Raw genomic sequence first — 16,238 nt, 5'->3', positions numbered from 1 at the left:
GGATATTTGCATTTTTCTGAGGATACAAGCCATTTTTTCCCCCTATATACTTAAGAGTTATTTTTAGCTTTTAGGAGACTATTGACTTGTGGAGCTATGAAAAATGTTTTAGCAAAGCAAGCTGATATTTTAAATATCCCAGATAACAAGCTGATTAAGTGCTGAGAAACAGTATCACTGAACTAAGAACACTTATTTTTCACTGCAGCCACTTTGAATGTACATGCAAATATATAAATGCATGGTTTACACTAGTTGACTATGACATGAAAATACACAAGAGATTAAAATATTGCAGCTGTAGATTGAAGCTGAGAAATATGGGTTGATGTCTATATTTGTTACTGTGCACCCTAGAGATGCAGATTTCACTGTGTACAGTTGTAAGCAAACAGCATACATCGAGTACAGACTCTTTATTTCACAGCTGTCTACCTCAACTGCTGCTGTTTCTTCTCCCTCAGGTGCTAATTTAATGACAATGTATTGGAGCAAATAATGCTTCACTAAATCTCAGTGCTCCATCCAAACAGCACAAAGAGTCTGTGAACAAGCTCTATGGCTCATGGTGCTGTAAAATTGCGTTGTCCAGTGACACTTCAAATCTGCACCTGAGAGGTTCAATGATCTTACAAATAACGTCAAAGATCTACAAGTTATCTGCTCTTATTCTTTTTTCCCACGACCCAGCTCTGAAAATAGAGCAGTGCATTGTGATGATTTCTTCCATTAAAACCCCAAACAGGCCAACAAAACCTTCAGGCTGTTCTCTTTTTCACTAATAGAACACATTTTCAAAGAGTGAGTGCTTCTATTAACTTTTAAAAGCAACAGATATTAATGAAATAATTATTTATGAGATTCTCATGTTACTATGAGAATCTGCATATAGGAATATAATTAATGCAGATTTAAAGAGATGAAATAGAAGTTGAAAGCAAGACCTCAAATCCATCATAAATGGGCCTACTAGGCTGAACAGCTAACAGTGGTCAATAAAGAAGTTAACTGGCCATCGATTTTCAAAATAGCAAATATTACCCAAGATAATATAGAAAAGCAATCTAAAGAACCGACCACTGACCTGCCCAAACTGCTGAAGACTAAATTTGTGTATCCCATAATAGAGTAAAACACAATACAATATAATGGAAAACTGTGATAATCTGAGCTCAATCATAATTTGCAATTATTTTGCTTGTATAATCATACTTTCCAATTCTCTGATTTTGGCAGATTTAAACACTTATGAGGTGATTTTTGAGGACACATTCACAGTAACTTCGTGTCATGAGAGTGAAATGGTGCAGCTTGGTCAAACTCATGATTTGGATTTTAGCCCAAGGGTTACCTGAGTACATGAGAAAGAGGCAAGAGGAAATTGTTCTCTTATACTGCAAAAAATTCCCAGAAATGTGCACCAACCTCCCAAATCTACAAATTTATTTGGATGTCTCATTTGTGTTGTGTAATTTCCACAGCAATGTACTATTTCAGGTGCCCAGTCAGAGTCCATCTCAGCTAAGTGCTGGCTTTTTAAAGATTCACTTTCTTCATTGCTGCATATTAAAGGACTTTCATACACTAAATCTTGAAATATAAATACCCATAAATTTCTGTTTCTTTACAGTTTGTTTTTGGTTTTTTTTCCTGTTTACTGTACTCAGTGAAAAAGTATTCTCAGTTATCTACTTAGGGAACAAAGGCCCTTTCAGGAAGTAGTTTTTGTATGTTTTGCATAACTCTAAGCTTGTCTTTATTAAAAATAAAAATACAAAAAAGAGGATAAGTTAAAAATAACAAGGCCATCCATTAACTGGTTGAGGATAAACTACATAATTAACAGTTCCCTCCTTGCAAAAACAAAATGCAGTCAATCAAAAAATTGTCCCATGCAGTTATCTTTCAAGCAGTCCCCTTTTCACCTTCAGTTTCCCTGTGAAACTACCCATCAGTAAAAATTTTTCTCTTTCAGAGACAAACACAGCAGATATCAACCTATGGAATTTCACTTTGCAGTTATCTCTTGCTTGCTCTTATCACATCAGTAAATTATTTTGCTGGCCTTTTACCTGTAGATTTATTAGGGAGACATAAAAGGCATGCCTTTTTACTGTGTGCTGGTTACTTGTGTCAAAAGTCAGTGTGCAAAAGGAAAAATTGGGAACTGAAATGCTATGCTTTTCCAACAGTTATGAGATGCAGAATAGGTGACCTGATCAGAACTTGCCTGTGCCAGCGAGGCTTCCTTCAGTTTATTTTCACTGTACTACAAAAACCTTACACACCCAGTGCACTGTTTTGTTGTTTGATTTTAAAAAGCCATGAATTATTTTTTAGATTTATATTATGTTCTCATTTACTGTTAGGACTAATACTTTTTGACTGTGATTCTCAGTGTTTTAAGTCTCACAAAAAGTCTCTCTCTCCTCAGGATATAAGCGCATGATTCAGTTACTCATGCACAGGAGACAAGCACTATTTTAGAGGCCATGGGATGCTACACTTGATTTCCAGCAGCCAGTCAGGAAAAAATGGGTTTGCTGCAGGCCCTGCATCGTGTCTGTCAACCCATAAAGGTATTTTGGACAACTCAGGCATCTGAGACAGCAGCAGACACCCATGTGTGGGCAATTGAGTGGAACTACTTATCAGTTCCCTCTCCGCTGTCAAGATGAACTAAAACAGCTGAGGAACACCTAGGATGTGGTCATCGGAGGAGGCGAACTGAACCCCTCTGCTCTTCTCCAGGCCTAAAATAAAAGCTGCGCAGAAATCACCTGGTATTGCAACAGTTACAAGAAAATTCTGAGACCAGAAAAAATAATTTCAGTATCAGGAGGCAGCAGGCTGTAGAGATGACCGAGCAGAAATACCATCTGTCTCCATAGAGGCTCTTCTTTGTTCCCCTGGATGTGACAAGCCCAGCACCTCCCAAGGCCTTGGAAATTTCTCCCAAGCAATCCCTGCCTATGGCTGCAGACAGACCAACCTCATGTTTGCTTTGCTTTCAAAAACAACAACGGCAAGAGGCATCTCTAAGATATCTGGTAGATGAAAAAAGACAATTATCTCCATTAAGGAATTGGGTGTATCAAATCCCCTTTGAATCATGTATAGTGGTAACTCTCTGTTGTGAGTCTTTTTCAGTGCTTTTGTATTTGAATGAACACCACAAAAGCTTAATTTTGGCTTTGATCCTCTCAGAGCAGTCATCAATCCACCTGTACCTGCACACATCAACCCAAGAGGAACTGAGGAACTGTCACACACCTCAAGTGTCCCCTGCTCATTGTCCACTTCTGCTCAGGCCACCTCAGTTGTCACCTCCCCCACGGGGACTCAGTGCCCCTGGACTGGCATCCTTTCATCCTCTTTTATACTTCAGCACTCAGGATGGACTGAGATGATGACATTTAATAATTGCATATCAAAACCACCACTGAATGCCTTCATCTCAAGATCAAAGAGCCTTGCTTTTGATCGTGCTCCTTCATCACTCTGCCAGCACATGCCTGGTCCCAGAGGAGTTTTTCTAACATTTTGTGTTGGTTAGGACATTTACGTAAGGGTTCAAATTTAAGAAAAAGATTTCTTCTGGCTCAGGAATCAGAGGTGAGGAATGTAACAAACCCAACAAAAATTGAAAGTCAACACAGATATTTTTTCTACTTCCTTACCCCAGAAAGATAAAAACAGAAAATTACTATGGAACAGCTAACATTCCAGCATTCTGCAAAACAGAAAGCTAAATACAGAAAAGTGGCCTGAGTCCCTAAAAGCAATTGTAACAAGAAAATACTAAGAATTTTAGAAATTAATAAATGTGAGGAATAAATAAGTCTCTGATTTCCACTGTCTTATATTGATGCTGTTTATTTGAAAATCATGTAAGATTGAATTCTGCTTTTATTTATTTTTTTAAATAAACGCACTGTGTTCATAAAACTTGTTAGAAAAAAGAATCAGTACACAGACAACAGTTCACTAGACCATTTGGTTTTGTATGATACATTACTCAATTCTTCCCTTGATTTTACAGTGAGGACCTGATAAGAATGCCTTAAAAAGCCAATCAAAATCCAAAAGGAACAAGATCAGAGGTAAGTGGACTCAGAATGAAGTTTAAAGATTCCTAAAATGTATGTAAAATAAAAACAGGATGTGCAACAAAACACCAGTCATTAAAGTCTGTGATTCTGAATGTCACTTTATTTTGATAAGGTGAAACTACCTACCATTGCATTTCCATCCTTAAATAGCATCCAAAACTTTGATATGACTGCTTTAGTTGTTCAAGACTTTCAAGGACAGCACAATCTTTAATTTATAAAGGCTCAGCAGTGGATAACTGGACAAGTGGAAGCTCTTGTTGAACTGCTTGAAAAGCTATTAACAATGCCTGACAACTTCTTGAAAACAGTTGAGGACCTATGTAACTTTAACCCTTCGGCAGCAGGTGTTCCTCAAATCTGAAGATTACTGAGTTTTATTGTCAGAAAGAAACACACCTTCCAAAAGTGGGAAGATGGTGTGAAACAACAAACAGTATGAGGGTAGGAGGAAAAAATAAGGTTTTCCATATAAAAGTAGTGCTGAAGGCTAAGCAAACACGTCTAATTTGAAATTCTAAAGAGAAACTATGCTGGCTGACAAACTGCTTCTCATGGCTTCAAAGTTTCTAGCACAGTCAGTAGAAAATGGGTGTGCACTGATGACACTGGGCAAGACCTTTCCTACCACTGATTTTTCATGCCCAGTGGTTATGTGCTTGGCTAATTTTAGGCATGCATGTGAACACTGTGGTTAGGCACGCACCAAGTACCTTGCTGAGCAGAGTCTGAGATACTCCTACAGACATGACACTAATATCACAGAGGACTACTCCTGCTCCCTCTAAATCTTTTTAATCCTACCCTGCAACTGCAAACAACATAGGAACCTTGATGAATCTAGCCAGAAAAGGGCTATAATTCACAGAAAGGGATGCTTTAGCATGTTAAAGAGGGTATATTTTTTAAAGTTCTCTACACATCAGAATTCAAATGTTTCTCAAAGCACAGTCCAGTTTTGAGCAAGTCTATATAGAAAGCACATTGGGACACACATGCAAGTATATGCATATTTTTCAGGAAATTCAACATGTTAAATGCAAGATTGGCTGTGATTCACATTATATATATTTAAGATATAGACAGATATACATGTATTACGCATATGTATAAATTAATGGAATACGTTTCAGTTTTGATTTTTTTTTCTGAGTTTTTCAGTGGGACTAAAAATTGTACAGCAACATGCCCATAAAAATATGTTTGAAAGAAGAAAAGTTCATTTTTTGCATGAACAAGGTGTGTTACAGACATGTCATTTCCCACCCCTTATCCTGAAGTTTAAAAGTTTTGGTGTCTGAGAAATGCAAGGGCATCAAATACTTTACCTTTAGAAAAACAGAGCAAACCAAGATAACTATCTCCAAATACATCAAGTCTGTTATGTATTCCAGAGAAGCCAGGATGACTTGAGAGCATGGGAACTCTGTTTTCATAGTGTTTTATGCACGATTTAGAGACAGGAGCTCAGGTTCATTACACTGTATCATTTATAACTACTGCTTAAAAAGCTTTTTGCAGGCCCTCTGCTGAGAGAAAAAGAAATTAGGCGTCTCTAAAAGTGTTTAGACACCGTATTTAAATGACAGCAGCCAAACTAAGGACTTGCATGTTTATCTTCACATTGCACACCCGTTTATGTGATTTGTACAACTGATTTCTATAAGCAGAGTATGTCCATTTTCACCATGAGCTGTTTTTTTTAAATAGAGGCCAGACAAAGAACAAGAAAATATTCATCTGCCTGACAAGACAGATGAGCAAAGTATGGTTATAAAGACTTCTGTCTCACAGTTTTTAGCAAATGAAAGGTGACAGCTTTCTTAAGGACAACGGAGCAACATGGCATGTAGCCTGCAAGTCAGTCATATCTTCCCGTTCAAAAACAAAATTAAAGTTTCATGGTATATAAAGTTTTCACGAATAGTTAAAACTAAACCCCTCGAGCATCTTGCCTTTAACGCTCAGCATCCGGCAGTCACCCCGAGGGTGTCTGATGTGGTCGGGCTCTGCCTGGGGCACAAGGTGTGGCTGTAGATTTTCTGACCGGTCTGGCCTTCTGGCTACATGATCTTGGAAGCGAGGGATGATTGACGTCAATTTGTATCACGCATGTCAAAGCACTGGGTAAATAATGTCTGATAGCATTATTGTTTTGTGCTTCCCATTCATGCTTTTCCCAGAGTTACTTTTCCAAACTTTTTTTTTTTTTAATTTATTTTAATTTCATGGTTAAACAAAGTAAAACTTTTCCTACGATTTTTCTCATTTTACTTCGCAAATAGGAGCAGTGGGTAAAGATAAAGGCATTAAAATAAGTGCATGAAGCGGCTGTTGGATTTAGGAGAATTTCGGCTCGGCTCCCCTGTCGGGCAGCGGAGAGCCTGGAGCGGCCTCGCCACGCTCCGAGTTACGGCGGAGGCTGGGAGGGAGAAACTTCTGACCCGCGGCGGTGGGAAAGGAGTAAAGGAAGAGAAAGAAGAGACAGAGCCACGATTTTCTGCCCGAGCAGTTCGCACGCCCCACGGCCGAGAAGCCGCGGACACGGGGCCAGTCGAGGTCCCTTCCCGGAGCCGTGTTCCGGGTCCCTCCCCGGACCGGATGCACCGGAGAGCATCGCGGCGCGGGGAGGGCACTCACCATTGTACAGCGAGCCCCGGCTCTTCCTGGCCAGCGTCTGCTGGACCTGTCGGTGGATGCGCAGCGCCTTCTCCTCCCCGGCGCGGTCCCCCGACAGCTTGAGCCGGTCGTCGGAGGGCAGCGCCAGGCTGGAGCTGTCCAGCTCGCCCAGGATCTGCTGGCCCAGCACGGTGCGGATGTATCCCTGCTCGGGCCCGCGGCCGGCCATGGGGACGGCCGGGCTGGCCAAGGCTCCGCGGACCTGTTACGCCTCCGCCGCTTCCCCAGCGCCGGGACCGCGCCCCGCCCGCCGCACAGGTTACCGGGCACGGCCCCCTGCCCGCCCCGCCCCGCCCCGCGGGGACCGGCCCTGCCCACCCCTGCTCGCCGCGATTCCGCTCCCCTGCCCTGCCCGCTCGGGTCAAGGGTCCGCTGGGGCTGCCCCGCCCAGCCCGGCCCACCCAGTTCAGCCCAGCCCGGCACAGCCCAGCCCAGCCCTGGCCAGCGGGGGGCGGCTGCCGCGTCCAGGAACCGCCGCCTGTCCCCGTCCTGCCGGAGAGGCAGTCCCGGATCGTCCCTTTGTGTTTGTGTCTGTGTGAATGTGTGCTTTGTGTCGCACCCACCGGGGCACCGGCGTCCCGTGACACACGTATCCCCTTGTAAACAAGCACACAGACCCATTTTAAACATACAATAAATATGCGCTGTCCTCGTGTGCCGTCCCTCCTAGATGCTTTTCGTCACGGTGTATATAAGATAATTCTATATTCTTAGCGTTTACACATTTTGTACGTAAATTTCAAGCTGGAAATAGAAAATGCTCTAAGCGCGGTGGTCCGTGCTGTGTGAACACCAAACTTTCAGGCGGGAGAGGTTATAGGGCTGCTAATTTGGGAGGGTTTCCTGCTGTCTGGGTTTTTTTCCAGTGTGAAAAACGAGGTTCACTTTTTAGTAAATTTTAAGGAATATGTTTAATAAAATAATTAAGACAATTAGGAGATAAGAAAAAACCAAGAACGGCCGGCTGGGTGACTTGGCATTCAGCCAAGTCCACACCTTGCTTTCTCAGGGATACTCGTTAAATACCCTGCCCGTTATATCGATATATGAATATTCATAAAATTCCATAAACTAGTTTCCATATTCCAGGAACTGTTTTGCATGGCCCCTCCTTGGGTCCGCCTTTTTAGAGCATGCGTGTTTCGTGGCTGTGTCCTTTTTTATTGCTTCCAGTTTGGGCCTTGGTCCGTGCTTTCTGCGGGTGGTAGATGCTGATAGTTGGTGTATCAGTAGCAGAATCTTCTTTACATGTTCACTGGATGTTATCCCAACCAAACAGACAGTTCAAGCATACTTACATCAACTACTCCCTTTATATCTAGTCTTCTTTTACCAATAGCAGAAATAAACTTATATCCTATATCCTTACTATGTTATTAATCATATAGCACACATCTTGCGAAAAGCCAATTTTATAATACACACATATATAACATCCAGGCTGCCCTAAGGGATTGCAGAGAGACGAATTGCAGCCGCTTTCTCTCCGTTTCATTGTAAAGAGGTGATGAGGGAATTGCTCAATTAAAGCTTGGAAAAACCCTGCCTGGCTCTGCCCCTGCTGTCGTGAGCGGGTTTGCCTCCTAAACTACAGCTAGGGAAAGGCTGAAGTTCTCACACCATCTCAGGACACAGGTTGGAATTAAGTGTTCAAACACTCTACTCAAGGGGGGTTGGAAGGAGGAGGAACAAGAGAACGTACAGTCTTTTGGGGAAAGGAAAATGCAGGCTTTAGAAAAAGAAGTAAGAGATCCAGGGTTGCATGATTTAAAAAAAAAGTAAATAAAAAAACCCTCCACCAAAATACACGTGAGTATCTTCACAGAAAACCCGCTGACTCTTAAAAGCAAATGAAAAGTAATGTGGCTTTTAACTTCACGTGTTGCTATTTCAGAGTCATGCTAGGACTCAAAATGAGCTGTTGAAGCTTGTTTTTTACCAAATGTCAGACAGTGAGGGTACAGATGGCTGGGGAGAAACTGGGGTGATCCTTAACTTAGGGTTAAGGACTCTTAACACTAACATAAGAAACTGGGCACTGTAACATAAGAAACTGGGCACCTTCTCACAAAGAGGGAAAGGGAGGAAGAACTGCCTCCACACGAGTCTAGAATCTTTTTATCCCTGATTTTTTTACTCTTTGTCTCTCTCCTGTTTTTTCACTAAAAGAGGCAGAGAGGGAGCTCTGGCCCTTCTTATCACTTCGGCTGACTTAAAGTCACTCCCCGTTGTTCTAATGTGACACCCACAGGAGAAGTCATGTTAGTGACACGTGGGAATAGTTTCACTGGTTGAGGGAAAATGAGTGACACACTCCTTTCCTTATAAATGGGGAAAAGATATATCAGAGTAGAAAGATTTGAGATGGTGGGGCAGAGGGGGGAAGCAGCTGGGAAAGAGGAGCAGGAATTTGTGGGGAGGAGGAAATCGGAGGTATGTGGCAGAACAGGCAGATAACAGTGGTTCCTCAGGCATACAACTTTTTTTGTTGTGCAGTAAGACAGGACTAACTTGCACCCTAACCTGTTAATAAAGCTGTGTTCATGTCATCAGTCAATCATACACTCCTGATGAATATTGGAAGAATTAGAATGGGCAGGAAATAATTGTAACAGAAAAGTGCAATGAAAAAGAGAGAAAGAATGGACAGGATAGGGTAGGAAAAACAATGGGGAAGACACATCACAGCTAGAAAGGAATGTCAGCTATGTCAGAAGCTGTGTTTGACCCTTTTGCTGACATGCAGACAGTCACAAAAGCATTTCCAATAAACAATAGATACTTCATTCTCAGGCAGTATGAGTGAGGAGATTAGAAATAGTCTAAAAAATGTGAAACATTCCCTCCCCTCCTCCTTTTCCCTGCCCTCCATTCCTGAACTCCAGCACAAACACAAATTCTGGATAGTTTTTATAGTCAAAACCAATTTTGTTTAACACAAAAAATGCAACTAAAATGGATTTAATATCTAGAAAAATAGTCTTGCAGAAGGTGTTCTCAGATGCTGCTGACACCACATAGAGGTTTACAAGCTCTTGGCACAGTGGCATTCCCTCTGTTGAATCGTTATTAACTTTATTTAGCAAGTGTGTACATTTATTTTTGTTTGTGAGATCCATGGCAAAAGAAATATTAGTTTCCTTTTGGCTTTAAAATTAAAATTAGATTTCTGAGATGGATTTCTCTCTTCTCTCTAGGAGTGCTGACTGGAAAGTTGGGGGTGGGAGAAGAGAGGAGAAAGAAAGAATTTTGCCTGCACAGCAATTCAGAAAATGCTTAGCTAAGATCTGAAATAGAAATGAATTAAGGTTTTTTCTTTGTTGAAGAAAACAAACAAATATCATGTAACTGATTGCCCCATCATCAGCAATTCCATGAAGTTGATTTATTTTGGATTAATATACCATCTCAACTGAATGAAAAAAAAAGCCCCAAGTCTTTCAAGAGTGAAATACTTTAGCAATATCATTTGCAGATGAAAAGCAACATAGGTGGGATTATCCCTAAAAGATTGCAACTTGTAATGCATGTTTGCTCATTAGATTTTTGAAAAAAGAGAATTAATTACAAGGCAAGTGCTGATTAAGGGATGTGAAACATCATATAAAAACATTTTCTTTCAGCCCAATGTCTGATGCAGTCAAGCAGATCAGGAAATCAACATATTTTTTTGTAAGACATATTTATTATTTTTACCAGATGTGCTTGGCATAAACCACAAAACCTTTCTCCATCAGAAGTTTCCCACAAATGATATTTATATGAAAGTTGTGGTTCTTTTGCTTTTTTTCCTTCCCAGTTCCCCTCTCTCTCTGTTAGGACTTATGGAACCAGCTGGGTTTGTACCCTGGAAACAGACGATTTTCAGCTGCAGGAAAAATGAGTGTAAGTATGAACAGTGATATGTTCAGTTTAAATGTCAATCAACATCTTAAATACACCCAGAAACCTGTGTGACTCTCTAGGACCACACAGAAAACGAAGTCCCGTTCACTCAGGGTTTGGATTCCCCCCCCTTTTTTATTTTGGATCCCGTGGCTGAAGTGTTATATGTAAGTGCCGGCTAGTCAGGAAGAGCAGGATTTTTTTTTTTTCTCCACGTGTCCTCTTCCCTCTGGTTGGATTTGCCCGATCCAGCCGAGGAAAAGGGAACCAGCTCCTCCCCGCCTGGAAAAGCCCTCAGAGGAGTTGGAGGCCACAGTGCCACCGCGTGTCCCCGCGCTGAACCGCACGGCCGAGCCCGCTCCTTGTCTGTGCGCTTTAAAACCTGAGGTCCGTATTTTACTGCAATTTTGTTTGTATTTTCTTCCAGTGGGTTTTTCTCTTTTCTTTTCTTTTCTTTTCTTTTCTTTTCTTTTCTTTTCTTTTCTTTTCTTTTCTTTTCTTTTCTTTTCTTTTCTTTTCTTCTCTTCTCTTCTCTTCTCTTCTCTTCTCTTCTCTTCTCTTCTCTTCTCTTCTCTTCTCTTCTCTTCTCTTCTCTTCTCTTCTCTTCTCTTCTCTTCTCTTCTCTTCTCTTCTCTTCTCTCTTCTCTCTTTTCTCTTTTCCCAGTCTCAGAGATGCACATAAGCAGTTTTTGGAACAAAGGTTATGCCCTGCCTTTGTCAGTTCTTGAGTCATCTGGGTGCTGGGAAGACAGCCAGGAAAAATCTAGGAAGACGTATTCAAATGGTCTTATCAGATACTGTGCTATAAAGAGCAGCAAGGCAATGTGACTGTCTGCAAGGTTTGGAATGAAAGGAATGTAGTGGGGCTAATTTCAGGAGGCTGCAATCACTACTTTGGATAACACACTTATTTTGTTGTCTCAGGTGTGGATGCTTTCCCAGGCATTAACAATTTGGTCACTGTAGCAAAAGAATCCTGTCTATGTAGGTGGACGCATAAATATTCTGAAAGTGAGGACACTGGAGTTTATTTGTGTTTGAGTTGTTATTGCATGCAGTTGCACCTAGAGGCTCTGAATTTTATCAAGGCCCTCTTTCATTGGGGACTGCATGTGTGAAAGCTTTTTGACTTCACCTTGTGCTACAAGTAAACAATACCATCCAAATGACTGATGTCTCATCTTTATATACAAGTACTGGGATGGAGATATGAAATGTTTTTCCTGAAGAAATGTGGTATCCCAGAAACTGAAAACCATCTCTTATTTTTTGGCTCCTAATTTTGAAATGCATGAGATATGGTTATTGAGGAAAATATTAGATAACATTTTAAACCACTTTTTTCCCAAAACATTAGTAGAAGAGTTTTTGCTGGTCATATTTCTCCCATCATTAACTTTGAGATAAAACTATGTATTTTTTTTAATAAGAACTATCAGCACTTGTTCTTTAGACAAAATGAAAATTCTATTTTCATTAAAATATCCTAATTTTTTTCCTATATTTAGTGAAGTTGCCAAAATCAGTGCTAAGGGGGCTTGAGGGGTATATCTACTCATTTTCTGCTGTAAAACAGAATTAATTGTATCTAAAATAACAGAGATATCTTCCTAATCTGCTTTTAATATATTTAATGCATGATGAAAGTCTATTTCTGTATCATTCTGTTTATCCAAGCCTGAGGATGCACACATGAAAGATCTGTTATAATAGACACTCATCTGCATAATACCAGGCAATGCATCCTACCCCGTTATCATAAGAAATGACAGAATGCACTAAAACTTACAGGAGATGAAACTGGAAGGAAACTGAATTGTACATTCATGTTCATTTTGGAATTCTTAACTGCACAAAGCAGTCACAAAGCTGGCTGGCCTCTTTCCTTCGGGAAGGAAAATCTCAAACTCCAGTTGCCAGAGGAATTTATAAGCAATCTCTGTGTAAGCCCAGCAGGTCCAGCTGGCCAGCAAGGACTGTTGTTGAGAGCTGCTCCATGAAACAATAATTTCCCATAATTTCCAGTTTAGGGAGGCTTTTTGGGGGCGGGTTTCTTTTGGATCAATCAGGTTGATTCACATTTTATGGGCACATTTTTTGTAATTGAGGTCAGGAAAAGTACAGTCCAATCCGATCCTGGCTCAAAGTAAATGTGAACAGGTTTGCAGTGTAAAAAGCTGCATGGTTTCCTAAATTTTTCAAGGTTTATAACTCTTTTTAGGTTTTGCTGTTAGCACAAAGAAGGTGGGTATAATACAATGAAAAAGTTAATGTCCTAGGCATTTCCAGCACAGTTTAGGGAGTGCACAAGAACCATATCTGCCCCAGATCAGATCAAAGATCTAAGGTAGCCTACCATGCTGCCATGATGGCCAGCAGTGGATGTCTGGTATAAAAACAACACAAAGGTGGAACAGTACTCCCTGAGTATCTTACCAGAGGCAGTACCTTTGTGTTTAATTGTCTTTAATGGTTTTCTCCCATTCATTTGAATGATGCCTTTTTGCATGACTATTGGCCCTCTGTAATAGGTTATACAGCTTAATTACAGGGCATGAGAATATACATTCCCCTCTTTTGTTGTTCCAAATTGCTGTATAATTTCATTTGATGTAATCTATTTTTTGGTATTATGAAAAAAAGAGAAAAGAATAAGAGTTTCTTAATCATCCTGTCTGAGCTACTGATTATAGCTCACTATTATGTTCCTCTGAAATTAGTTTCCAGGCTGAAAAGTCCTAACCTTTTCATGTCCCTTTCTATGCAAATTGTTTCAGACTGTGGGTCACCTTTATCAGTCTTCATTTTTCTTGCACAGCTCTACAGTTTTTGAGATGGGATGCCAGAACTGCACACAGTATTTAAGGTGCCAAGACACCTTGGATTTACACAGTGATATAGTCATTATTTCCTTTCTTTTCTTCCCTATTCTGCACCTAATAATTCCTTTATGTTCAGTTCGCATTTTTGGCTGCTTCTAAACTGACATTTTGAAGTCAAACACTAGTGCAGAGGATTTTTATTTTTTTTTTTTTTTTGACCTTCATGTTCCTTGAAGAATGTTGAATATAAACACATTTTAGTGGTTATTACAAATGTAGTCCTTGATAGTAACATTGTGACGTGAGCCAAAAATGCCACTGGGAAGAGAGTCAAATCCGGATGCTCCCCCTTGAGTTGCCTGACTAGCTTATCCATTAAACATTCCTGTAGAGTGTCTAAAAATACACAGTGACATTTAAATCTACATAGGAGTAGTTAAATTCTACTATTATATGGTGTTTCCAGTGCTGGCAGACTCTCTGAAGGGGATTTTCCCCTAGTTTGTTGCTGTGGTTAACTGTCCTGATCTTGACCTGGATTAGTGCTAATGTGTAGACTTTGGTTTGAGAGTTGCTTTTAAATATTTTGCCTGACACATCTGTATGAGCTTTGAGATTTGCAATTGGACATCAAACCATTGCTGTAGTTTTGGTGGTCTTGCAAGATGTCCATGGGGCTTCAGAATACACATCAGCCTTAATGATGAAGGTCAAGTGTGTAAACACACAGTTTAAAATTGTGAAGGTCTAAAGGAGTAAACCAAAATATTTGTTAGAAACATTTCTAACCTGTAGAGAGTAAGCAATGGACGAAATCCAAATTTAAATCGCTTGCTTTGTTCCAAAGACTGCAAAATGTTTCCTGTGTATTCCTGAACCCAACTTGACAGCATCACCCAAACAGACAGTTTGGCATCTCGGGCCCTCCAGCTGTCTGCAACATCAGATGAAACCTTGGGAGGGATCTTACAAACATTCTCTAGCTGTGGCTTGATCAATATACACAAACACTCTCATGCCTATCCTTTGCTCTCTTGTTGTATAATAAATTCATATATACTTATCCATATCACAGCACCTGCCATCTGTTAATCCAGATGTTAAATCTGGACAGTGGCAGCTCTTTGTGCCAGTCAATTGTTCCTTGCTATATGCTGTGTCTCCTGAAGTCAACTATCATTTTAATGTTAGCAAGAGATTTGGATGCTGCTGGGTTTTTTGCCAGTTTGTGGAGTATTTTAGATAAATTATAGGAATATGTGCAGACCCATTGTGCTCTCTGTAGTATTCTGTTTTGTTTTTAGATTCATGAAGACTGTAACTAGGAATTTCCTTCTCTGTGCCAGCAGACACTGTATTTGACTCCTTGTTGGCCACTTGTTCTAGGTTGACGGTGCCTCCTATCCCGTATCTTGGACTACCTTGTTATGTCTAACAGCTGTCCCGTCCCCATTCCCCCCTTCCCCCCGCCCTTTCAGGGAGGGCTGGGACTTTTGCTGTTGGCTTGGCTGGCACTCTCTCTCTCTCTCTCTCTCTCTCGGCTGCTGGCTTTTTGGCTGCTCTGGCTTGGCTTTTGCCGCTTGGCTTTTTGCTGCTTGGCTTGCTGCTTTGCTCACTCTTTTTCTCTTTCTGCCACATCTGTTTGTTTTTTTTCTTTCCCTCTTTTCCCTTTCTTTTCCCCTTCCCCCCCACCCCTTGAAGATTTGGACCGGCACCGGACCTGACCTGACCTGAGAAGTCTGAGGATCTCTAGAGCCTGCGAAAGAAGCTCTGCGCCCTCTCTCTCACAGTAACCTGAGCTTTTTTTTTTTTTCCCTTTTCCCTTGTGTCGGGGGGTGTTTTTTTTTCATTTGTCAATAAACCATTTTTTTCCACTTTGTTTGAGAAATTCCTTCCCAAACCCAGGGCTGGTGGAGGGGTGGTAGAGGTTTTGTTATTAGGGGATTCCTTTGGAGGGTCTCCCCTAATTTATCCTAAACCAGGACACCACTCCAGGCCGTAATTCCAAATGGGAGAACAGGATAAAGTGCTTCCTGAAAATCTGAAGTAATGTTTCCAAATACATCCCTGATGTGGAGCCACTGTCAGTAATGCAGATACTGCATGGATGAATATTGCCTTGGCCTCTGCTGAATCTGTTTCATTTGGTTTTGGCAACACACTTGAGATTTTTTTAAAATGAATCTGTCAGTCTCTCCACAATCTCCACAATCTGAATCCAGTCTGGCTGATCTTGTTCAAGTTGTACTTTTTTTTGACATTGATGGAAATTAATTGATCCCTAGACATGCTCCTGATGCTAATTTATTTCCTGCAGCTGCAAAAAGCCCATATCTCAACAGACCATTTAAACTGGAATATTCAACCCCAAAGCAGTCTAAGCAGACAAGGACTTTTTTTTTTTTCTAGATCTTATTTAGAAGAAGGGACTGCACAATGTGCACTGGCCAGTAATTTAACTGGAAAATCACTGTGGACATCTTCTGTTACTGACAGGCTCCTTTACAGCCTCTCTGAAAGCCCTGCTGAAAGTTTTCCTCACTAGAGCTGTAATCATGTGCAGAAAAAGACTGGAAGTTCTTCCCCAAACTCTGTTTTTTTTTTAACATGGAAAGAACACCAAAGGCTTTCAGTTGTTAAATCACTCTTTCATTTAGAATATAAATTAGTCAGTCAGGGCATCAGAGTTCTTTAAAACATTTTTACAGTTAAAATGGATGAACCATAATAAATTTCCTTC

General features: G+C 40.8%; 1 protein-coding gene across 3 annotated transcripts in view; it reads right to left on the bottom strand.

Annotated features, from left to right (window-relative positions):
- Positions 1–7,000, bottom strand: part of PKP2 (plakophilin 2) — a 41,071-nt gene extending 34,071 nt beyond the window's left edge. For all 3 annotated transcript variants that reach the window (XM_083859881.1, XM_083859882.1, XM_083859883.1), the window contains exon 1: positions 6,753–7,000. In XM_083859881.1, coding sequence (XP_083716007.1) covers positions 6,753–6,960 — 208 coding nt within the window. In that variant the 5' untranslated portion in view covers positions 6,961–7,000. The remainder of the gene's footprint in view (positions 1–6,752) is intronic.
- Positions 7,001–16,238: the final 9,238 nt, after the last annotated feature.

The sequence above is a fragment of the Zosterops lateralis genome (genome assembly GCF_965231275.1).
Source record: "Zosterops lateralis genome assembly, chromosome: 4".
Taxonomy (NCBI): domain Eukaryota; kingdom Metazoa; phylum Chordata; class Aves; order Passeriformes; family Zosteropidae; genus Zosterops; species Zosterops lateralis.
The sequence above is the reverse complement of the archived record's forward strand: the minus strand, read 5'-3'. Positions and strand labels throughout refer to the sequence as shown.